The sequence below is a fragment of the Astyanax mexicanus genome, chromosome 15 (assembly GCF_023375975.1).
Source record: "Astyanax mexicanus isolate ESR-SI-001 chromosome 15, AstMex3_surface, whole genome shotgun sequence".
Lineage (NCBI taxonomy): Eukaryota > Metazoa > Chordata > Actinopteri > Characiformes > Acestrorhamphidae > Astyanax > Astyanax mexicanus.
Window position 1 is genome coordinate 40,613,383 of NC_064422.1, and position 24,792 is coordinate 40,638,174.

Genomic DNA, 24,792 nt, shown 5'->3' on the forward strand with positions numbered 1-24,792 from the left:
CGCGGCACCCCCAACCATGTCCTTATAGCCTTGCTCATAACCCTTTCTAACCTCTCAACCTCAGAAATCGGAATATCATAAACTGTAAGTGGCCACCTTAGACGAGGCAACAAACCAAACTGCAGACACCACAATTTTAATTTACCTGGCAGAAAAGACTTATCAATTCTATTAATGGCCTCCACCATTTCTGTCCTCAACCCTTCCACCTGCTCTTTATCATTCAGTGCTGCAGTATACCACCTACCTAAACTCTTAACTGGCTTTTCCAATATAGATGGTATGACTTCTCCCTCCATCATAAACCTTTCTTGTATCAATTTCCCTTTAACGATTGATACACTCCTAGACTTGCTCGGTTTAACTTTCATCCTAGCCAGCCTAAGATTATCATAAAATAAATTATATTGGGTGGAGGAATACACTCAAAAAAATATTTGCAGGTTTTAACTTTTTTATTGCTATTGCTTGAATTAAATAGCATAAATGTAATTTTGTTTTTTTATTATAATTAGTTTTTAACATAAAATTGGTACAAATAATTCTGTTATTCTGCTTAATTTTGGTTGCCAAATATTTAGTGCATCTTTAATATTAGGTAAATAAAGTGTGGCTCTTGTAGATAAGTTACAGAAAAGGAGAACAGTTTTTAAAATTGCAAAAGATATAAATGTGATATAAAAAAATATATATATATATATTGCAAACATAAATGTGTTGCAATGTCCTTTTTTAATTTATTTTTATTTGTATTATTATTAATGTTGCTTAACACATTTGACAGCTGATAGCTGTAGTGCTGCAGTGTTGGTCAGTAAAGCTCTGTTAAACCTTTTATAATCTCTTCAAATTTTGACCGTCTAAAATGACATAATCTGAATACGATTATCTCCTTAAAATCTGTACTAGTGACTGAACACTCACACTGCTCTGGTTCTGTTACACAGTGTAGATTTCACCCTCTGTGAGGAAGCAGAAATGAAATTGAACTCTTTGGTTGGTGGTAGGTTAGGGGTATTATATATGTGTGTGAAACATTTTGAGTATCTTCTCTATAGAAAGCAGTAGTGAGATAAAACAGCCCACTGTATAGACGTATAGATCCACAGTGTGTGTTCAGTGTCTGAATTCGGGCTTTAAAAAGGGAACAGGGAGTTAAAACTCAGCAGTAAGTAGAGTTTTCAGTTCCTCCTGGGCACGTGTTCCTCTCTAAACACCCTCCCCGTAAGCCTATAATGATAATTTCACTATCGATTTATCATACAATATATGAGAATAACGTTTTAATCATTTTTACTGACTACAGTTTAACATGAATTTGAGTAAGTATGTCTTAAAATTAGTTTAAAAGTAGATTTTTAGCAGTTATGCATGGTTATCATACTGTGGACAATTAATTACCATGATCTGCACCCTACACCACCCTTAAACTTTAACCCTAAACCATATTTTTTTTTATTTATAGCTGAAATTTGCTCCTTTGAAGGAAATGAAACATACCAGTCCTGCTTAAAAAAATCTTTAAAAAACTCTGTTATTGTGGTAATTTTTGCCTCTGCAGTGCCCTCTCAGGTTCAACTGTGCTATAGGAGTGGATGATGTTTCCATGTGCTTTGGTACGCAGACACATCACAATATGCAAATAAGTCAGTCAATCAATACAGCTGCCCCCCTGCTGACGACGTCCAGTCATCTGTGCCTCACCGCTATCAAAAGCACACTGCTGCTTTTTCAGCTCAGCCAATCAGCTCTCCCTCCTGTCCTCCCTCTAAACCCATACATCACCCAGCACCCCTCCCAAACTAGTTCTCCCTATTTTTTTTGCATTTTCTAATTTAAGTTCAAATCTGGGGGTTTAGTTTAGTAGTAAATTAACACAATTACTGTTTGATTACTCTCTAAATTACCCTCTAAATTAACACAGTAGTTATTTTCTACTTATTTTCTATGCTTCTACATAATTTTACTCAATTAAATTTAAAAGCAATTAAGGGTGTGCCATATTGGTTTGTATTAATTCATTTAGATTTTTTTTTTGCGCAAATTAATTTTGCGCAAAATAAAGTTGTTTTTTTTTTCTGACGACGTCCAATCATCTGTGTCTCACCGCAATTAGAACACACTACTGCTGCAATCAGCTCTCCCTCCTGCCCCACCCCTAAACCCATACATCACCCAGTGCTGTTCTCAAACTAGTTCAAATCAAGTGGTTTTGTTTAGTAGTAAATCAACACAATCACTGTTTGATTACTCTGATACCCTCTAAATACCCGTCTGAATGGTGACCCACAGCTGCACTCGTCTATCTCTCCAGATTAATCAGTTTCAGGGTAGCAGAACAGCAGCAACAGACTTCAGCTTTTCTATTTCCACTGATGTTCGTTCTTAATTACAGTGGAGCTGAAGCCTGGCCTATCAGTGAGCTGCAGAGCGAGGATGAGGAGGAGAAATCCCAGACACAGCTGAGCTTCCTCACCCTGCTCAGTCTCTCTGTGGGATTACTGCCCCTGAAATTCAATTTTCTTACAGATTTGTTGTTGTGCAGAGAAAGAGAGAGAGAGAGAACAAAAGGGCAAAACCAACGTTACAGTGTGTTTAAGCTTAGAGACCAGGGTGATTTTAAAAACAGAGGAGTAGAACCCTGATTCTGGTTTGTGTGATAAGATATTATAAGGTAATATAACACTTTTTATTAATTTAGGAATTCCAGCATTTCAACAGCTTACCAAATTTTGCATATCATTAAAAAGTTACTTTATTTCAGTAATTAGAATTAGAATTAGAATATTATATAAGACCAATTTGTAGTTTCGGCAGTACTGTGGGCAGTGTGCCAAATCCTGCTGGAAAATAAAATCCACATATTCATTTTTTTTTAGATGAACTAGTATATACACACACAGCTGTAAGAAAGAATAAGCAGAATAAAATAAGAAAAATAAAATTATGTGATTGTACCAGGATTAAGGCTGGTTGATATTGTTGCAAACATCACCATTTTATATATGTATATATAATACATTTTAAATATATTATATTACACACACACACACACACACACACACATATATATATATATATATATATATATATATATATATATATATATATATATATATATATATATATATATAAAATATATATATAAAATGTAATATATTTCCAATAAAACTTGTATAAAATCAATACAAAAATAAAATGATTATTTAGCTGTTAAATTAAGGAATACTGAGCAGTTTCATTCAGCCTTACAGTCAGCTTTCATAATTTAAAACATGGGCCAAAAATAACCTCCTTATATTTTAGTTTATATTTTAGAAAAAGATAAACATATGACAAATATGTAAAATGCAAAAAATTTGAAATTCCCTGATTCATAAGAGTTTTTAAAAAAATTCTGACAGAAACACAAGCCTATCTACTGAGATTCACTATATATGGAAAGAATAAATAAAATCTACATTATCCCATGTAAAACTACATTAAAACAATACATCAAATCAAAATTAATTAATTTAAACCCCCGGCACTACAGGGAGTAAAACCTGTTGTTTGTGAGACGCATTCATACAAGTGTCTTTGTATTTGATCAAAGTTTAGATTTATGGTGAAACTGCACATTAATGAACCTCTATAATAAAATTCTATAACTTTTCATAAATATGCCAAATACATTTGTGACTTGTGTAAATGTGTGTTATTAGAAGAGATAGGACTGGTAAAGAAACTGTCAAAATATCTGATGCTGTTTTTAGACCACATGAGGGCAGCAGAGCTCATCTCATCAGACTAGCAGTTGAATTGCATACAAATGCATTTTTAATCAGCCATAACATTAAAAACTACCAGCCTAATGGCAAAAAAGCAAAATCTAAAAAGAAAAAGAAAGAAAGGGTTCTATTATTAAAGGAAATTTCTATTTTTGTGTGTTTCAGGGTTTTGGAAACGTGGGTTTGCATTCCATGCGTTACCTCCATCGTTACGGTGCGAAGTGTGTGGGTATTGCTGAGATTGATGGAAGCATCTGGAACCCCAATGGCATCGACCCCAAGGAGCTGGAGGACTACAAACTGGTGAGCAGAGAAAACAAATATCTAAATATATGTCCTGTCTTGATTTGATTAGATTAGATTACATTACATTACATTATGTCATTGAGAAAGTACAAGTAGAAGCCAAATATATATGTAACATAACATGTAATTTATGTGTAGTAACAAATAAGGTGAATTTTGAACAAAATTAATTTGTTAATATCTCAATACATCTTATTGTTTCAATCGACTGTATCGTATCATATCGATACCTGCCGTAAAATAATTATTTTTATACTCTAAACTTCTGAAGTCTAAAGACTTGCTCTCAGTTTGAATTACTAAAGTTACTGCTTCAGTACTCCACATGGTTGCGCTATAATCCAATGAATATGTTAAACCCGAGGTGAAGAATATTGGTTGTGAAATTCTGTGAAATTGTGATGAAAATAAAGCCATAAGTCCTAGTATTCAGTTATTTAATCGTGTTTTATCCTCTTCAGTAACAAAGATGCTGTGAAGTTTTGATGAGAACTGTCTTGTGAGATTTATTGAGTATCACAGAATCAATCAATCAATCAACCTTTTATTTAAACTCTGAGTACATTGAGGATGGCCCACATTTACAAAGAATCTGAGCTTATACATAGGAAAGGGATGAATAAATAATAATAATTAAAAAAAAGAATTTTAATAAGATATTAAGAATTTTAAGAATTTAAAATAAGACATAAAACAAATAAAATATATATATATAAAAAAAAAGAATTTTGTAAGAATCATAAAATCAAAAAAGAATGCAACTACAGATAAAAAATTAAATAAAGTAAAATTATAAGGGATTAAAAAAATGGTTACTCTGACGAATTTAACCTGTACAACAGAGGAATCTCTTGCTCTTCCTTTCCTGGGGTGGTCCTGATGAGAGCCAGTTTCATCATCATAACAATTTGGATGGTCTTTGTGACTGCACTTGAGGATACTTTCAAAGATAAAAGATCTTTAAGAGATAAAAAAAAAAAACATTTGTAAGAATCATTTTTTTATAATTTTGTAAAAATCATAGGTAGAAAAATCAAAGATAATACAAGCAATAACGAAAAACAATAAAATAAAAAATAATAAATAAATAAACTACAATTGAAAGTACGAAAAGAATGGAAACAAAGAAAAGACCGCTTAAACAAACCATTTTTTTTTTATTAAAATAAAAAACGACTAAAAACACTCAAGAAAATGAAATCAACTATAACAGTGGTAGGTTGTCTAAAGGTATTAGAGACTAGGAGTTTAAAATGATTTTGTGACACGAGCGAGCTTTATAGTTTCCAGTAGAATCACTGTATTTTGATATTATGATACTGTGATTTCTACCCTACATGTTTAATACATAATTGAGTAGTTCATTAAAAATAATGTATACTTTATAATATCAGAGAAGATTAAAAAATTGAAAATAGACTAGATAGAATAGATTTTCTATATTTATTTTCACAGCAACACGGCACCATTGTAGGCTTCCCTAACGCTCAGCCGTATGAAGGAAACATCATGGAGGCTCAGTGTGATATCCTCATCCCTGCCGCAGGAGAGAAGCAGCTCACCAGGAAAAACGCTCACAACATCAAAGCCAAGGTCAGAATTATCCACAAACAGATTCAGCACTTAGTTCCTTCCTTACACAAAGATTCCTCCCATTCATACCTCCAAACAGCGTTCAGCCTCAGTCCACCCTGTTATATAACCCTGTTACACAACAGACCAGTACCGTATCATTCTATGGCGGGGCGTTCAGGGTAGAGAGAAGCTGGATACTCCCTATCTGAGGCCATTCTTCTCTCAGTAATGTAAATGTCAGAGAGTTGCTCGGGATGCTGGCTGTGTGTGGAGGTAGTCTGTATATCTAAACGAGATCTCTCTCTCTCTCTCTCTCTTTCTCTCTCGTAATGCTGGTTAAATGAGAACCATTAATCCTGGTGACACCCAGCCGCATACAATACACACACCTTCAGGCTTCAGCATTCAGGCTTTATACAGTTTAACTCTTTCACTACTAAAGAATTCACCAAGATACACAGAGAAATTACTAATACTTACTTATTATATTCCTTTACTGACATTCAATATGACCTCATCAGAGTCTATATCTGTGTTTCTAATGAGTGGTCTTGTACTTTTCTAGATCATTGCTGAAGGTGCCAATGGGCCCACCACCCCTGATGCTGACAAGATCTTCCTGGAGAAGAACGTCATGGTTATCCCGGTAAGCTAAGCTTAACTTCAGTTATCACTATTATCAGTTATATTATTATTATTATTGCATATATTGTTCTAAATTTCCTTCCATACAGACCGTCCAATCAAATACAATCCAATTATATCCCCATCCATCCAATCAATCAATCAATCAAATCAATCAAATTAATCAAATCAATTCATCCGTCCAAGTCAATCTATCCATCCAAGTCAATCCATCCATCCACCAATCCATCAATCAATCAATCAATCTATCCATCCAAGTCAATCCATCCATCCATCCATCAATCAATCAATCAATCTATCCATCCAAGTCAATCTATCCATCCAAGTCAATTCATCCATCCATCCAAGTCAATCCATCCATCCATCCATCCAATCCATCCATCCATCCATCCGATCTATCATCCAGTCAATCTGTCAATCCATCCAATCAGTCTGTCCATCAATTCAATCAAATACAGTCCAGTTCTGTTCCATCCATCCATCCAGTCCATCCATCCATCCAAGTCAGTCCATTCAAGTCAGTCCATCCAATGAAATTCTATTTCATCCATTTAGTCCATTCCTCTATCCAGCCCATCCAACCAGTCTATCCATCCAGTCAATACATCCAGTCAGTACATCCATCCAGTCAATTCAATCCATCCAGTCCATCCATCTAGTCAGTCCAATCCATCCATCCAAATCAATCAATCCATTCCATCCAAGTCAATTCATCCAGTCCATCCATCTAGTCAGCCCAATCCATCCATCCAAGTCATTCCTTCCATCCAAATCAATCCATCCATCCTAGTCAGTCCACTAACATCAGTCCATCCAATTAAATTCTATTCCATCCATCCATCCATCCATCCAGTGCTTATATCCAGTGCAGTTCTGTCCCAACCCTTCAGTCCAACCATCTATCCAGTATATTCAACCCATCCATCCATTCAGTGCTAAAATCCAATGCCTATATCTAGTGCAATTATATCAGGTCCATCCATCCATCCATCCATCCATCCAAGTCAGTCCATCCATCTATTCAATCTATTAATCCAAGTCAGTTAATCCAAGTCAATCCATCCAATTCAATTCACTCAAGTCAGTCCACTCAGTGAAATCCTATTTCATCCATCCAGTGCAGTCCTCTATCCAGCCCATCCAATCAATCAATCAATCCATCAATCCATCCATCCCATGCTTATATCCAGTTGCAGTTTTATCTGGTCCATCTATTCAGTCTGTTCACCCCATCCAGTATATCCATCAAATATATCTTTCCAGTCTATCCAGCCAAGCCAATCCAATCAATCCATTCAGTCTATCAATTCATCCATACGGTCCATCCATTCAATGCTTATTTCCAGAGCAGTTATTTTCCAAACCTCCAGTTCAACCTTCTATCCAGTCTATCTTTCCAGTTTATCCAACCATCCATCAATTCAATGCTCAAATCCAGTGCTTATATCCAGTGCAATTCTATCCCAACCATCCCGTCCATCCCTACAGACCCTGTCAAGTTCTATAGAGTTAGTTGAAACTGACCAGTCAGTGTTTTTGAGATATCAGATGAAACTTTGAATAAGCAAGTGTCTCTGCATGTTTACCTATACACTAAGATTTACTACATTAATTAAAGTTGCTTGGGAATGTTGCATTGGATTTGCCAGGCCAGGCTTCACAATACTGCAGTAGTGCTGGAGAGGATAGACAAGTCTGAATGAATGTATTTGCTGTAAACCTTGACACATCTGGTTCCCCTGGACTTAAGCAGCGTACTGTATCTCTCTCTGTAGGACATGTACCTCAATGCTGGTGGTGTGACCGTCTCCTACTTCGAGTGGCTGAAGAACCTGAACCACGTCAGCTACGGTCGCCTGACCTTCAAGTATGAGCGGGATTCCAACTACCACCTGCTGAGTAAGTCTGCAAGAATGTTGAACACACTCCTTTCCCAGGCATCTCACCTGAGAATCATGACCTGGTTCATCACCTCTGATCCAGTTATTATAAGCAGAAGTGCACAAGCTGGAGCATAGCAACCATCTTTGTTTTTACAGCAGTGCTGCTGGAGTGTTTAAACACCTCAGTGTCACTGCTGGACTGAGTATGCACACATTCCTTCCTCAGGCATTATACTATGACCTAAGACCCCATTTTAGCAATCTATAGAGGAGCTGCTTGATTAGGTGTGGTGTGTCAGTGTGTCTTTGCTATCGTAACGACAGGAAAAGTACACCTTGCGCTACTCGAAATACGAAAAAGACTACTCATGGCTGTGTTTTGGGCGTAACATGAAATAAACCAATCGCGTGTCACTTGCCATTCCCTTTGTCGAAGTGCTTTATTCAATATTCTCTTTATTGTTGATGTAAAAGTTAAAAAGTTAGGTTTGAGCACTTGTGTCCTTGTATGTGTCACAAGTGAAGTGTACATGTCTGACTTTTTGTCTAGTGTATAATCAGTCAGTGATGCATCTGTGTTTTTATACTGCCAAGATAGCAATACACCTGAAATTTACCTTAACACACCACTTCCACACCACTTCCAGAACACCACACCCATCAGTGTAGATATACAGAGGTTGGACAATGAAACTGAAACACCTGTCATTTTAGTGTGGGAGGATTCATGGCTAAATTGGGGCAGCCTGGTGGCCAATCTTATTTATTATTAATTTTTATTTTATTATTTATTATTAATTGCACAATATTGCACCAGTAAGAGCAGAGTGTGAAGCTTCAATTAGCAGGGTAAGAGCACAGTTCTGCTCTAAATATTGCAATGCACACAACATTATGGGTGACATACCAGAGTTCAAAAGAGGACAAATTGTTGGTGCACGTCTTTCTGGAGCATCTGTGACCAAGACAGCAAGTCTTTGTGATGTATCAAGAGCCACGGTATCCAGGGTAATGTCAGCATACCACCAAGAAGGACCAACCACATCCAACAGGATTAACTGTGGACGCTGTAAGAGGAAGCTGTCTGAAAGGGATGTTCGGGTGCTAACCCGGATTGTATCCAAAAAAAAACATAAAACCACGGCTGATCAAATCACGACAGAATTCAGTTTGCACCTCAACTCTCCTGATTCCACCAGAACTGTCCGTCACCACAATAAATTATTGTGGTCTAAAACCAGGTGTTTCAGTTTTCAGTTTCACTGTCCAACCCCTGTATTCACACGCACTACTATTGCTATTTAAATGACAAAGACTATTTATAAGCAGAAAAGCACCAGATCCAGCACGGCACCCGTCTCTATTTTCACAACGTATTGTTAAACTGTTTTCATCACATCATCGTTCTTTCGCCACCTGCATCGTCCCTTTCACTGTATTTTAGGCAGCGCCCTGATCAGGGATCAGCAGGGTGTGCCGCCCTGCCCTGCAGCAGTGTAAACAATTCCTCCCCTCGCAGTGCTAACGTTGTTTATGCACCATTCAGACAGACGAGGTCACAGACGAGCGGCTCATCCCTCCGACATGTTCTTACTCTAGGTCATATTCTCTCTCTCTCTCTCTCTCTCTCTCTCTCTCGTTCTCTCTCTCCTGCCCTTTAAACCAGTACAGCAAGAAATTTAAGGACACAGAATATTCAGAAAGGAGGAAGACGAGACAAGATAAGAAAAAACAAGGGAGAGAAATCAATGGCCGTGACCCAGAAAACAACATTTACATATAACCTTGTATAATTAATGATGCTTCTGGAGAGAAGCTGTTAAATTTATGCTTCTCACACTTTAATCTGTGCCTTAGTTAGAATTAAAAGATAATACACTGTAGGGGTGGGCAATATTATATCGTATACAATATATCGTGACACAGAAATATCGTGATATTAAAAATCCATATCGTGATAATAGGGCTGTTCTGTGTTAAAAGTAGTCTATTATTTACTGTGTAGCTTTAGGTGTATTTGTTGTATAATTGTTTTAGTTTGCAGTTTATATGCATGCACTAAATATTCTGCAATATTATTTGCTGCATTATATTATTTTATGCTATATTATTTATTTTGACACATTATGATTATACTGTTATACTATTATACTCGATTCCTGAAATGAATGAATTATTTTAGTTTTCCTATTTTGCCAAGTATATCGTTATCGCAAAAATACCCTGAAATATCGTGATATTATTTTAGAGCCATTTCGCCCACCCCTAATACACTGTATGGACACCTTGTATGACCTTAATACATGACATTTATATCTGTTGTTGAAGTTAAACTATGGAATAATTCTAACATGGATTTTACGTAGTTAAGCGTACGTATGTATGTAGCCTTCGTTAGTGTTTAATCACCAAAAGACCCCACTGAAGTACATATGGTTATAAGGTTGAGTTTTCTCTGTAGAAGTTTCTTCAAAACTAAGGCTGGATGCAGCAGCATTAGCATTAGCCGCTAACCGCAGCGCTAGCTCTTTCGCTAGCTCACTGTAGTCAGCGTGTTTGCCGTATTAAAACAAACTATGTGGGACAAACCACTAGCTGAGTTACCTGAACACTCAGGGTTCCTTAGCCCAGCACTATCACGTGGCATTTTCCTCCTGCAAAATTAGCGGCTAATGCTAATGCTGCTGCACCCAGCCTTACTGCTGGAGAAACTTCACTGAAAACTCATACTTAGACAAAATATTGGAAATCTAAGCTTACTGTACATAAACGGAAGTGCTTTACTCACCCAAATAAACAGTTTTCAGGGGAGAAATCTGTGTAGATTAACATCCAGCCCTCGTTTGACTTTAAAATAAACTGTTTTATTAAGAATTACAGTTTTGTTTACTTTGGCGCTTCATCCTTACTAGTGTCGCTTAATGTGCCTTATAATCAGGTTCGCCTTGTAAGTATGAAAATAGACCAGAAAATAGACGTTCATTGATAGAGCACCTTATAGTTTGAAAAATACAGTATTTTTGCGTAGTGTATGCCTAAAATAAAGGTAGAATGAGCATACAGTAGGACAGTCTGTCAATCTGATATTTATCTAATTCCTCTCTTTTTGTTTTTCAGTGTCTGTGCAGGAGAGTCTTGAGAGGAAGTTCGGAAAACAAGGTGGTCCCATCCCTGTGGTCCCAACTGCTGAATTCCAGGCCAGAGTGGCTGTAAGTATTCATTTTCTCAGTCTGTCCACACATTTGTGTGTGTGTCTGCTTGCGTCTCTCAAAGAAATTGTATACTTTAATACCATATATCCTAATATTTGTGGACACCCCTTCTAATGAATGCATTTTTGATATTAAGAGAGAGAGAGCGATTGAAAGATTGAGAAAGATATAGAGACATATTGAGAGAGATTGATAGATTGAGAGAAAGAGATATTGAGAGAGAAATATTGAGAGAAATTGAAAGATTAAAATAGAGTTTGAAAGATATTGAGAGATATTAAGAGAGAGAGAGAGAGAGATTGAAAGATTGAGAAAGACAGAGATATTGAGAGAGATTGAAAGATATTGATAGAGATATATTAAGAGAGAGAGAGATTGAAAGATTGAGAAAGAAAGAGATATTGGGAAAGATTGAAAGAGATATTGAAAGATATTGAGAGAGAGATATCAAGAGAGAGAGAGATTGAAAGATTGAGAAAGAAAGAGATATTGAGAGATATTGAGAGAGATATTAAGACAAAGAGAGAGATTGAAAGATTGAGAAAGACAGAGATATTGAGAGAGATTGAAAGAGAGATTGAAAGATATTGATAGAGATATATTAAGAGAGAGAGAGATTGAAAGATTGAGAAAGAAAGAGATATTGGGAAAGATTGAAAGAGATATTGAGAGAGAGATATCAAGAGAGAGAGATTGAAAGATTGAGAAAGAAAGAGATATTGGGAAAGATTGAAAGAGATATTGAGAGAGAGATATCAAGAGAGAGAGAGAGATTGAAAGATTGAGAAAGACAGAGATATTGAGAGAGATTGAAAGAGAGATTGAAAGATATTGATAGATATATTAAGAGAGAGAGAGATTGAAAGATCGAAAAAGAAAAATATTGAGAGAAATTGAAAGAGATTGAAGAATTGGGAGAGAAATTAAAAGATTAAGTGAAATTCTGTTTGCATCAGTATGCCGGTTCATTTATTTATTTATTTATTTATTTATTTAAGTGTCTCACTGAGCATGCTATGAAACAGTTAATGTCAGCGAAAAAAAGCATTGGATTAAAAAAATATAATAATAATTACATTTTTCTTATCGAATTTTGATATCCATCCCTAATCCTGACCTCACTTATTGACCCAATTGTTTCAAATCAAAAGCAGAATAAACTTAAAAAGATCTTTGCTATTGTGCTAAAAAACGGATGAGCAGATAGATGTTCCAGTACAATACATTTGTCCTTATCATGTAGGTTTTGCTGTGTTCATTACTTTTTATTCTTACAATATACAGTTCATTTAATTTACTCATTCCAGCAGCACATTTGTTCACATCTAAAATGGAATGAAATAATTGGCCTGTTCACTGAATTAGCTCTGCTAATTAGCTTGCAGCGCTAAATAGCATTGTGAGGGTTTGACAGCTGAATGGTTTATGGCTGTATGAATGTCGAGAAATGAAAAGATCTGAAATATAGATCATATTTCCAGTGTTTCTAATGATGAGATGTGTTGATCTGTCTTCTATTGGAACTGTCATACTTCACTAGCTAATAATTTAGCATCTGTCAAGATATAATAATTCCTGAAAAGTGAAATCTGGAGTAAATTCTGTGTACAGTGTGTGGTATAATGGAGCTAAATGGATGGAAATTTCTTTTTTTTTCTCTCTCTCTCTCTCTCTCTGTCTGTCTGTCAGCCAAGCGTTCCTGAACACACAAGCCGTGTTTGTCAGAACCAATCACATCACATCACACATCATATCTGTAGTTAACTTTTAGCACTTACAGATGATTTTTAAGGAATCAGGATGACTTAATAATTCAGAAAGGCCTTGCCAAATCCAGCTCACTTCTAAGTTATTGTTCATTGCTTTTGTAATTATATTTAAGTATATTATAATATAAAGTGGCTGGATGATGAAGCACCCAACAATTAAGCTTTGGTGTATTTAATTAATGAAAATTATTTATTTTGAGCATATTTGTGCTAGAATAAAAGCTTGGCAGTAAAATAAATAATGATGATAATAATAATAAAATCTTGATATTCCTCCAGTTTGTAAATGAAATAAAGGATTTTTAATTATAATTTCTTTTTTTTATTTATTATTATTATTTTTGTAGATGTTCCAAAATGGTTAGAAACACTATTTACAGCTGTCAAATTTGGAGACTTTTCTTTGATTTTTTTCTTTGAATTTCTTTAAGGGAGTCACAACCAAGAACATGCAAGCAAATTAAAACTTATGAAACCAATATAAAAATAAATCTGTATCTTAATTCTATAATAATTTATCTATTTTTTATGGACTAGCGATCAGCTCCCTTTGACCTTTGTCATTCATGTTATATATTCAGCTTTTATGATAATCAATGTATAAATATAAATACAAGCCTACTAATCTACTGGCAGTTTCTTTATGTAAAGCTCTTCAATCTAGAGCTCCAAATGGTCCATTGGTCTAAAGAGCTGCCACTATGATCGGGAGGTCGCTTGTTCGAATCCCGGTCATGTAGTTTGCCATCAGCTGCCGGAGCCCTGAGAGAGTACAATAAGCATTGATCTTTCTGCGTGTGTACAGTAGATGGTGCTCTTTCCCTCCTCACTCCTAGGGTGATGTGGATCAGCACAAGGCTGCGTCTGTGAGCTGATGTATCAGCACTGTGATGCTACTCAGCAATGCTGCATCAACAGCAGTTTAAAGGAAGGCATGGGCTAGCCTTCACCCTCCTTTTGTTGTGGCATCACCTGTGATGGGGGATATACAGCTAAGTAGCGGCTGAATGGGTGGGACAAAAATAGCATTGCATCTCTATTGCATCATAAAAAAAATAAAATAAAAAATTAATCAATGATTAGAATGAACTCAATGGATTGTGACCGTTGCCAATGCTAGCTAGAACTTAAGATAACAATGCAGAAGTGTAAGACATTGTCAAATGTGATCAGATCTGGTCTGTTTTTTTTTTTTTTATTATTAATCTAAAAAACAGTGCTCTGCTATGGGAAACTGATTTAATTTGGGTTTTGTGTGTGTTGTGTAGGGTGCTTCTGAGAAGGACATTGTGCACTCTGGTCTTGCCTACACTATGGAGAGATCTGCAAGGGTAAGTTGTTTATCTTAATTTCGGAACCATGTATTGAGAAATACATTATAAATATGTATATATTTATATATAAATATATATATATATATAGCTAACATAGTAACATTAGTGGTCAGTTAGCTACGTTAGCTAGCTTACTGGGGAGAGAACTAATGGTGGCGAGAGCTAGCTAACATTACGGGAAGATTGAAAAAAAATTGATAAATAGAAAGCGTTAAGTTTTGATTTCCAATCAAATAAATTATTTTCTACAAATGTTCTACCAATTTTATGTTTCTGCCTACATTATAACAACATTTTTGGGTATTAAGTTATATTTATTGTGATCAAAAAAGGGCTTAAAAAGCATTACATTGGACTTTTAAAATGGTGCAAGAACCCTGTAACCCTATTTATAATAGTAGCCCTAATTAATTAATTATTAAACAAATAATTGTGTTGACCCCATGACCTACAGTTAACCACCTCCATTCCTGGGCGGGAGAAAGCTTTCTCACAGTTAGCATTAATTATAAAGTTATTATAGACTTACTGAGCATTGTTGCATATTTCTCATACTGCACTGTATGTTCTTGGCACTCGTGCTCTTGTGTTTGTGATCGTTTCACCACAGTTAAGGGTGGTAGCCGCTCTTCTTCATCGTTAAACATTCTCTGTAAATCACAGCCTCTCCTGTATTCAAGTTCATCCACCAAACTGCTCTGCTTTTTCACTTCAATTGCTTAATAACAGGAATGTTGTTGTGGTGGAGCTGTTGATGGTAAGAGAGGGTAATTATAGCCGCTCTCTGCTGACACCTCCTTAGCTTTTTGAGTTTTCACTGTGGAATTATCACCACATAAAGCACATAACCTCATAAACCTCCCCTTCACTTCTGCACACGCACCCCAGGGGGGTTCTCCCACATCTCATAATTAACTTAGTCTATCAGTTTTCAGCATTTTACTTTCAAAGTTTGTATGAAACTGTCTGAATGCTAAATTGCTGCATATTTAATAGGGATGCACTGAATATTTGGCAACCAAAAATGTCAAAAAAGCTGAATAAAACTGTAAATAAATATAGTAGTTTATACTGTTTTCGGTATTCCCTCCAACTGAGGAGGGAGCAGTAGGTTTAAGTTCATTTTTACAAATAAATAAATGAAATAAATTGGAAAACATTTCGCACCACTTATCACTAGGCTTTTCATAATATATATATATATATATATATATATATATATATATATATATATATATATATATATATATTATAAATTATTCAATATATATTATTATATATATTATTATTATTATTTTAAGTATGTATCTCTTTATTTTATTGCTTTACATTTAACCTGTCCACTCCTGCTTTTATTCTAAATTATTTTATTTCCTCTTAATACAATCTTTTATTGTTTGCTTGTTTTTCTAATGCTCTTACCATTTAATTTTAATTATTTGTTTATTAAGTTCCTCATTTTAGCTCATCTGATTAAATACTTGTTTTAATTTAATTTTAAATGTATTCTTGAGTCCCTTTGAATCATAAACGCTCAGCTGCATTGAAAATAAGGGGTACTTTAATATTTTACAGAGTTAAAATAAAGGAGAGGCCGTTAACATGAAAGGCCAGAATGTCATCATTAAAAAAACAACGATTTAGTATTTTTGTTCTGTTTATTCTAAGGAGCAATCAGTATTAACCCACACAGATTACCGTGATGTCCTGCAGAGTTCAAGTATTAAAATACTGGCCGAAGCTCTGCTGACGAGAGCTGTTTGTGCCTAAACTCAGCAGAATGTTTCCATAATATCTTATATTTTGTCAGTTTTGGCCAAAAAAATTTAAAAATTTGAATTTTAGTGCATTTTTGGTGGTGTTGGTGCTTCTTTTTCTTCATTCCCCTAACTGTATTGTAAATCATAATTTCTATTTTATATTTTTTCAGCAAATCATGCGCACAGCCAACAAGTACAACCTGGGCTTGGACCTGAGGACGGCAGCTTACGTCAACGCCATTGAGAAGGTGTTCAAGGTCTACAACGAGGCCGGCCTGACCTTCACATAAACCTCCTCACATTTATTCCCTTATTTTTCTTTTCCTTTTTTTTTTTTTTTTTTTTAACTCTTCCTCCTTGTTCCAGCCCTGTTCCAGCCCTGTTCCAGCCCCGCCCTCCTCCCTGTTCCAGCCCCGTCCACTTTCTGTCTCTACCCCACTGTTCCAGCCCCACCTTTTGACATATCAGGAGTTTACAGGAGTTCAGCCCTAAACTCTATACTGTCTGAAACACTAGAGTTAATTAGATTAATACCTCCAGGCTCACCTTCACGCAGCCTGAAACATGTTCACACACAGTTTTCACAACATCTCTGCTCCATTCGTTCCATTCTGAGACTGTAGGTTTAATATTCGGCTCTACTGTACGACAAATATGGAGCTTAAAAGCTAAAACAAGTATATGAATCTGCATTTTGCATATTTTACTTAAATTAAACCTGACTTTTGATTAACGTTGAATTACTTTTCATGATGTAAATCATACATTTTTTATTTCAAAAATGCCTTTTTTGTGATTTTTGAACCTTTGAGGTGTTGAAACTTGCTGGAGAAAAAAAATACAATTTAATAAAACTAATTTTTTTTCCTTTTCCATACATTTTCAGATCATAAAACTTAAATCTGTCTTATTTTGAGTTCAAATACCTTTAAACTGAGGGATCTGAGTTTTTAAATCTTAAATAAAACTATGGATCTGAAATTTATAAACCTAAAATCTTAAGTTTTTTTTTTATGTATTTTTAACAGCAACTTTTTCACAACCTCACAAGTTCGAAACTTCAAAGTTTGAAAGTTCAAAAGTTTAAAACTTCAAAGTTCAAAAGTTTGAAACTTCAAAGTTCAGAACTTCAAATGTATGAATTGCACCACTAAATATTCAGAGGTTTATCAAAAGTGAGGTCAATTTATTATAAATATACAGAATGCAGATAAAACCAATTTAAAATAGGTTATTTCCGCATTTTTAGGCTCCATTAACAAGTAGCCTCATGTCTGGAATAAACTGTATGCTGGCAGCATTGTTTTCTGCAGTACTTCATATTGTTCTGATGTAATTCTGAATGATAGAATGATCCGGTCTATCCTATCAAACAGCTGTGGTGGGGTTTTATATCAATCCGTTGTTGATTAATGTGATCCTCTCTTCTCCGTATTCAGAGCTATCTCTCCAGTATTGTCTGTTATTGGCTGTATTTTTCATTCTCAGTGGCGCAGTGTCAAACCAGCTTGGGTTGAGAGCGAGGCGAGGTGTTCAGTATTTGTGTTTTCTTCGTCGGTTCTCTGAACTAGCTTTAGGTTCTGTTTTATTTTGAGTCTGTGTCTTCCCAGCCCTCGTTAACCCCTAACTGTCTGTCTGTATTAGTGAGAATAAATAAAGACAGCACTAAAGATGCCTTAGAGCCGAGAGCAGGAGTTTTATACTCAGAGGAGTTCTTTCTTTATTTCTTTATTTCTTTACCCAGAGGTTCAGAACTGTTCCAGCCGTACCTGAAATCCGTCCAGCGTTCAGTATTTTGCTTTGGGGACATGCAGAATCTGAATTCTTTATTTTAAAATGTTTTGATCGCCCATATCTCGCAGGGATCGGTTCCACAGGACACTGGGCAAGCCCTCAGTTAGATAGGTGTGATAGGTTAAGGCGACTTGTAGCTCGTTTGGGAACAAAACAATTCATAAAACTCATCTAGATCTTCATCTGGACAATTTGCTTTTGGAAATTTGTATTGCCTTTTTTGTTGACAATAAAAAATTACAACAAATATTTGTGTTTTCTTGCACTTTCTTAATCTAAAATGTAAACCCTTTAAAATATATACAGTAATGTGGAAAAAAGATTATGAATCCCTATACAAAAAATATATATATAAAACGTATACATAACCAACAGTAGTAATAAATAAAACACGATAAAAATATGTTTTTAAATACTTTTAAATAAAATGCAATGAACCCTATGCCCTAATAACCCCTAGTTAGACAGAAAGAAGGGTTTTCCCCACTCCTCCATGCAGAATTCTTTCACCTCTGTGATGCTTACAGGCGTCTGTATGCACAACCCGCTTAAATTAACCCCACGTCACATATATATGATAAACATCCAGCCTTCTTAAATTGGGTCGTTGTCATGCTGCGTTATCTACCTCTCCTTTAACTTGAGTTTGTAGAACGAGCTTATCAAGAGGAAGATAAATAATCACAAGCCATCAAACCAAGCTGAGGCATAAAGTTATCCAAAAGCAGTGTGTAAGACTGGTGGAGGAGAACATGATGCTAAGATGCATGAAAACTGTGATTAAAAACCAGGGTTATTCCACCAAATATTGATTTCTGAACTCTATAAATATGAACTTGTTTTCTTTGCATTATTTAAGGTCTAAAAGCTCTGCATTTTTTTTGTTATTTCAGCCATTTCTCATTTCATGCAAATAAATGCTCTAAATGACAATATTTTTATGTGGAATTTGGGAGAAATGTTGTCTGTAGTTTATATAATAAAACAACAAAGTTAATTTTAATCAAATATATACCAATAAATAGCAAAATTAGAGAAACTGATTCAGAAACTGAAGTGGTCTCTTAATTTTTTCCAGAGCTGTATATATGTTTAAATATGTTCAAAAGACAAAACGTTTTCATGCTGTATTTGAGTATTATGGCCAACGTGTATTATGTATTGGAGGTTTTGAGTCATCTGCAACATTGGTGTGATGATTAAAAACACGTTTATTATCAGAAGAAAGTAATTTTCCTAAGTAATGGTTTAATACGTAATATTTTAAAAAATACAAATTAATGCAGAAATGAATTAAAATCAGCTTTATTTACAGGTGGTTTGAGTTGACAAAACAAATACCTAAAAATCATGTACTTTTTTTTAATATAATTTTTTTTACACATCAAAAAGTAGACCCACACTCATGTAAATCAAAAACAAAGTAGTTTTAATAATTTCATCACACAGGACATACTGTAAATATATAACTCTTAATTTCTGTTCCGGTGCGCAGATGATTGAGTGAAGAAGATGATGGATCATCCCAGTAGGTTCTTCCCAATAGACATCACCTTGTCGGCTGCTTTGTCTGCAGCAACATCAGCAGCAGCTTTGTTAATTGCTCCGCTCACCATATTGCCAATACCAGCTGAAAGCATAATTAATAATAATTAATTAACCATATTACAGCAACACACACACATATATGTATATACATATACAGATCTGTGCAAAATATATGCTACTAAATAGTAGGCCTGGACAATAATTCAATATCGGTATTTATCGCAATAAGAAATGTTTTAGTAGCGGTGATATCGTTTTTGTGGTATATCGATATGTATTATTTATAGAATCTGTCACAACAGGCATTTTTTACTGGCGTCAGCTCGCCGCAGAGCTGAACACAATCAGCCCCCGTAGCTGGGCTACGTCAGTGCGTAACGTAACGTAATCACACAGGCACGTAGCCAGAAAGGCTAGGCTAGGCAAGGCTATTTTAAAATGGCTAGGCTAGGCTAGGCTCGAGTCCGCTCCGCTCCGCATTTAAAATGTCTCGCGCTGGAGCCAAATGGAGCCGGGACGAGCGGATTCAAGGCTAAGGTAGACTCGGTCCGGTCAGCCGCTTGCCGCTTTGCTGTAAATTGTGCCGGAGAGTGGAGCCGACCAGCAGCGGTAACGTTAATAGATCTAATCTGTTCCACCACCTCAAGCAACTCCACTACATACAGTATTTTCCTTATACTGGCTGAAGCACTTTTATAGCTTATGTTGTAACTGAGTTATTTATAGTTGATAAAGCCTGTAGGTTTGTTTATTTGAGGGGAAAATCTTGTTGCTCTTATGTATATAAAGGCTTCTTGTATTCTATATCCTAGTTGAAACCCTTTTGTTTTAATCTGTTAAATTTGTTTACAAAGAGTAAGAAGCTCTGCCTCTGTTGTCATTTAAAGTTATTTTTATTGGTAATTGACTACTTTTATGTCTAAAGTATTACAGTTTTTGTGAAAGGAGGTTTCAAAGACTTAAATTAAATTGTCAGACAGTAGTAGGTACAGATTTCCATTAGATAGATAGATAGATAGATAGATAGATAGATAGATAGATAGATAGATAGATAGATAGATAGATAGATAGATAGATAGATAGATAGATAGATAGATAGATAGATAGATAGATAGATAGATGGGTGCGAAACATTTTTTAACACATTGTTTAGATCAGTGGTTCTCAAACTGTGGAATGTGATGCGCACCAAGGTGGTACACCACAAAATAGAAGTTTTTAATGTATCAAAAACAAAAGCCTATACAAACAAGTGCATGTCCAAATAGCTTAAGAAAATGCCTGGTTTCATTGGAGACAATCTGCCCTATTTTAGCAATCTAAAGCACTTCGTCAACTGTGCATCATGCAGCTGGATTTAGGGTGTGTCAGTTTGTCTTTGGTATCTTGGAAACATTGCTAAAAATACACCTTGCACAGCTCGAAATTCGCGAAAAGCATGAACTAATTCTCTTCATTAATCATCGGTGTGGTTAAGTTTGGCCGTACCATGAAATAATCCAATCAGTGTGCCAGTTGTCATTTCCTTTAAGAGATACAGCAGGTGAGCTCTGACTTTGGCACATTCGTATCTTAACAGCGTGGCGCTTTTGTGCGTCTCAGCAGAGACAGATACTGAGCTGCGTGAAGGTGCACCAGCTGCTGATTTAAGGGAACAGCAATGTTGTTTTATTTTTATTCTGTTTATTGTAGATGTAAAAGCTAGACTTGCGCTGCAGTGCGTTTATTTGTGTGTGTATAATAAGCAGGGGTTTATAGGTGTTGAGGGTGCACAATGCACGTGGCACACCTGCATAGGAGATAGAAGATAGGATTGAAAGGCTGACTGTCGACTGTTGTCAGGGTTTTAATCAGTCAGTGGCGCACCTGTATTTCCTGTCGCCAAGATACAAACATAAAAGAAATTTACCTGAACACACCTCACTTTCAGACCACCACGCCCATCAGTGTAGATTTGTTCCTAAACTCAGACGCTATTTTAATGGAGTGGGCTTAAGGCGTGAAAATAGACAGTTGACAGGGTGTAAGATAGCAATGAGCAAGAACCACTTTAGATGGGTGTGGGTGTTTCATAGTCTTTAATGCTTGAGAACCACTGATTTATATAACTTAAATGTTTAAACGGTATAGAGAATGTGCCACTCTGTAGATGTTACGTAAAGTATAAAAAAAGAGGAGTGGCTATAGCTATAATTCTACAATAAAAGAGATCAGAAATCAGCAGGTTTCCTCATTACGCTGTAATGGAGATTAATTATAGGTGAAATTAAGTAATACGCTGTGTTTTATCAGCTTTTCTAAAGGTGTAGAACTGAATGTGGTTTACCTCCTCCTGCTCCTCCTCCTCCTCCCTGTTTCTTGTCCTTCTTTTCTCCTCCACCGATCAGACTGCCGACTTTCTCTTTGGCAACGTCAGCTTTAGGAGAATTAACAGAGGAATGTTAGAGTTAAAATGGTAAAATATTCTACTAGATGATCACAAATGAAGAAAAGGGATTAAAAAAGGGTTTAAAAACAGTGGGCTGGTTTCCTACACAGGGATTTTAATCGTAGTCTTAAACTGTGTTTTACTTTTAATAAAATAAAAAAACAACATTAAAAAATGTCTAAAACTAGGCTTAATGTCTAAAACTAGACTTAAAATCCGCTGTGTGGAAAACCGCTCTAGTCTATAAATCAATCAGGCAAAAATCCTGTATGCTGTTTATCACTGTTTGGCAAAATGTCAATTTCAGCTTGGACCAATAGAAATGCTTAAAAATGAAATAAAATGGAATAAAATCGTTTTTAAATTGATGTCCTTTTAAAGTTAACCCTCTATGGTATGGAGTTTCTTCCAGGTACTACGTAGAACAATATTTATTTTTCTTTTCAGATGAAGTAGCAAAAATGTTTTCAAATATGAAGTTTTTGTAAACTAAATAATTTGAGAAAATGTCTAGTTGTCCGTTCATTCTAGTTGTTTTTAGTCTATTTTTTTTTACGTGTACAGTTTACACTCCCCTGCACCAACTAGTTAAAAAATGTATAAAGTTGTTTATATAAGGTTTTTATTTAAGGACGTATTTTTAAATTGTAGATTTGGTAGTTTTTTGTATTAGTTAAAGTTAAAAGACATCTTAAAGAGAGGTCTAATAGACAAACCCTTTAACTTTGAGCCTCTTTAGATGAACATCTTTTCACTTTCAACCCAAATGGAATGTAGGTTATTGACCGTCTCATGTTTTTTGACATGTTATTAACCAGGTAGTGCTGGTGGATGTCTTCATTTTTGCATGTTTTTAGTTTTATCCAGCATTTGAGCTCAGCTGCTGCCCAGTACTCTCTATAAATACTGTATCCTGTTTATCACTTTTTGAAAAAATGTTAATGTAGCTTGGACCAATAGAAATGCTCAGAAGTTAAAAAAAATTTAATAAAATTGTTTTACGCTGATGTCCGTTTGGAGTTAACCCTCTATGGCATGAAGTTGCTTTCAGGCAACAAAACACTTTTTTTTTTCTTTTTTTTTTTGATTGTTGCATTGTACGTTCACTCTGTTTTTTTTATTTTGGCTGTTTTGCTTTTACTGTCTTACTAAAACTAAAACAGCGTTTTGTGATTTTTTGTTAATTCAATTTATTTAATATAACATGTAACATGCAGTTATATAACAAGGTAATCATTGCAAGCAGTGGTTATTATTTTTATGTATATATCAACAGGGATCTCCACACAAATGTAAAATTTGTGCTATATACGGTTAAGGAGGGTTTATTTCTTTTTCTTTTAACTGCTCCTGTAAAGCTGGCTTTCTGAAGATACAAGGATTTTGCATGATGACAACAACTTACTGTAAGTTACTTATTGTTTCTTCAATTTTCCAGTACGCTACACGATTTTTTTTCTTTTTCTTTTTACTAGAAGGAGCAAAAATGTGTTTAACTTTGAATGAAAGTCAATGTAAACTAAAAGTATTTCCAAATAAATTTAGAGAATATATATTTGTACATTCATTCCAGTTGGACAATTTTTTTTTCATTGTGTACTGGGCAGCAGCAGGGTTCAAATGATGGATAAAAGTAAAAATACCTGCCAGCAACACCTGGTTAAAACGCTGATTTATTATTATTTTTTAAGCTGTTTTATATAAGAACGTATTTTTAAATTAGCTATTTGGTAGTTTTTTTTTTTTTTGTATTAGTTAAAATAATAAAAACACATATTATGGAGGTGTTATAGATGCGTTTTCGCTACAACTTCTTAATGACAAACTTTTAACTTTTTAACTTATAAGCTTATATAACTTATAATTTTTTTTTTTACTTTTAACCAGGCAAAACTTTTAACTTTAAGCCTCTTCAGATGGACATCTTTTATAAGTACACTATATAAGTAAATGGTACATAATAAATGAACCAGTAGAAATGCTCTAGAATTATTTGGAAATGCTTTTAGTTTACATTGACTTCCATTCAAATTGAAACACATTTTTGTTTCTAATCCTAAAAAAAGTCATTCTATTTTATGTTATTTTTATTTATTTTACAACATTTTTATTGGACAACAGTGATATATAATGATATATAATGACCTTAGGTTAAGGTCAGAAGTGCAATTATTCAACTTTTATTCTACTTTTAAAGCCAATTATAACTGGAGTTCCATCTGTTAGTGTCTGGTATGTGGTAACTCAATTAACTCAATTTTAACTCAGTAAATTAATTTTGTAAAGTTGTCTAATGGATTTTTAGATGGAATTCTAATGGAATTGTCTAATTATATAACCATGGCGTTATTTTTTCTCCTGAATAGAAAAGAGAAAACAGACAGGTGTGGTGTAGAAATGCCTTTGCGTTGTCGTACCTGCCTGATCGATGACCTTCTCCACCTGTCCATCCAGACCTCCCTTCAAGAAGCTCATGTTTGCGGGTGTATTCCGGCTGAGAGCTGCAGGTAAGCGCTGGGAGTGAAGTCTGAGTGTTTGTGGGTAAACCTGAGAGAGCTCTGAGCTTCTTATAGAAACTGGAATGTTGAGCCATCTCCCATAAACACACCCCAACTACACAAAGAGCACAGAGTATACACCCATTCACTGCTGATCACACACTCCCCTACACACACACACACACACACTCCTCTACACACACCTTATACACTCTACACAGTGACAGAATAAAATACAACGTTTAAAGAACTGTATCATTAAAAAGTTAC

The 24,792-nt window shown here is 35.1% G+C and overlaps 1 protein-coding gene and 1 long non-coding RNA gene across 2 annotated transcripts in view; one reads left to right on the forward strand and one right to left on the reverse strand.

The window, feature by feature from the left end:
- Window positions 1-18,297, forward strand: part of glud1b (glutamate dehydrogenase 1b) — a 47,798-nt gene extending 29,501 nt beyond the window's left edge. Inside the window, exons 7-13 of the mRNA XM_022670332.2 lie at window positions 3,936-4,073; window positions 5,532-5,669; window positions 6,217-6,297; window positions 8,072-8,195; window positions 11,297-11,388; window positions 14,429-14,491; window positions 16,425-18,297. Coding sequence (XP_022526053.1) covers window positions 3,936-4,073; window positions 5,532-5,669; window positions 6,217-6,297; window positions 8,072-8,195; window positions 11,297-11,388; window positions 14,429-14,491; window positions 16,425-16,544 — 756 coding nt within the window. The 3' untranslated portion in view covers window positions 16,545-18,297. The remainder of the gene's footprint in view (window positions 1-3,935; window positions 4,074-5,531; window positions 5,670-6,216; window positions 6,298-8,071; window positions 8,196-11,296; window positions 11,389-14,428; window positions 14,492-16,424) is intronic.
- Window positions 18,298-19,337: 1,040 nt separating this feature from the next.
- On the reverse strand, window positions 19,338-24,616 carry LOC103024302 (uncharacterized). Its single transcript, XR_453801.4, has 3 exons — window positions 24,442-24,616; window positions 21,923-22,012; window positions 19,338-19,678 (listed from the first exon to the last, which is right to left on the reverse strand). It is a non-coding gene; the product is annotated as an uncharacterized LOC103024302 (long non-coding RNA).
- Window positions 24,617-24,792: the final 176 nt, after the last annotated feature.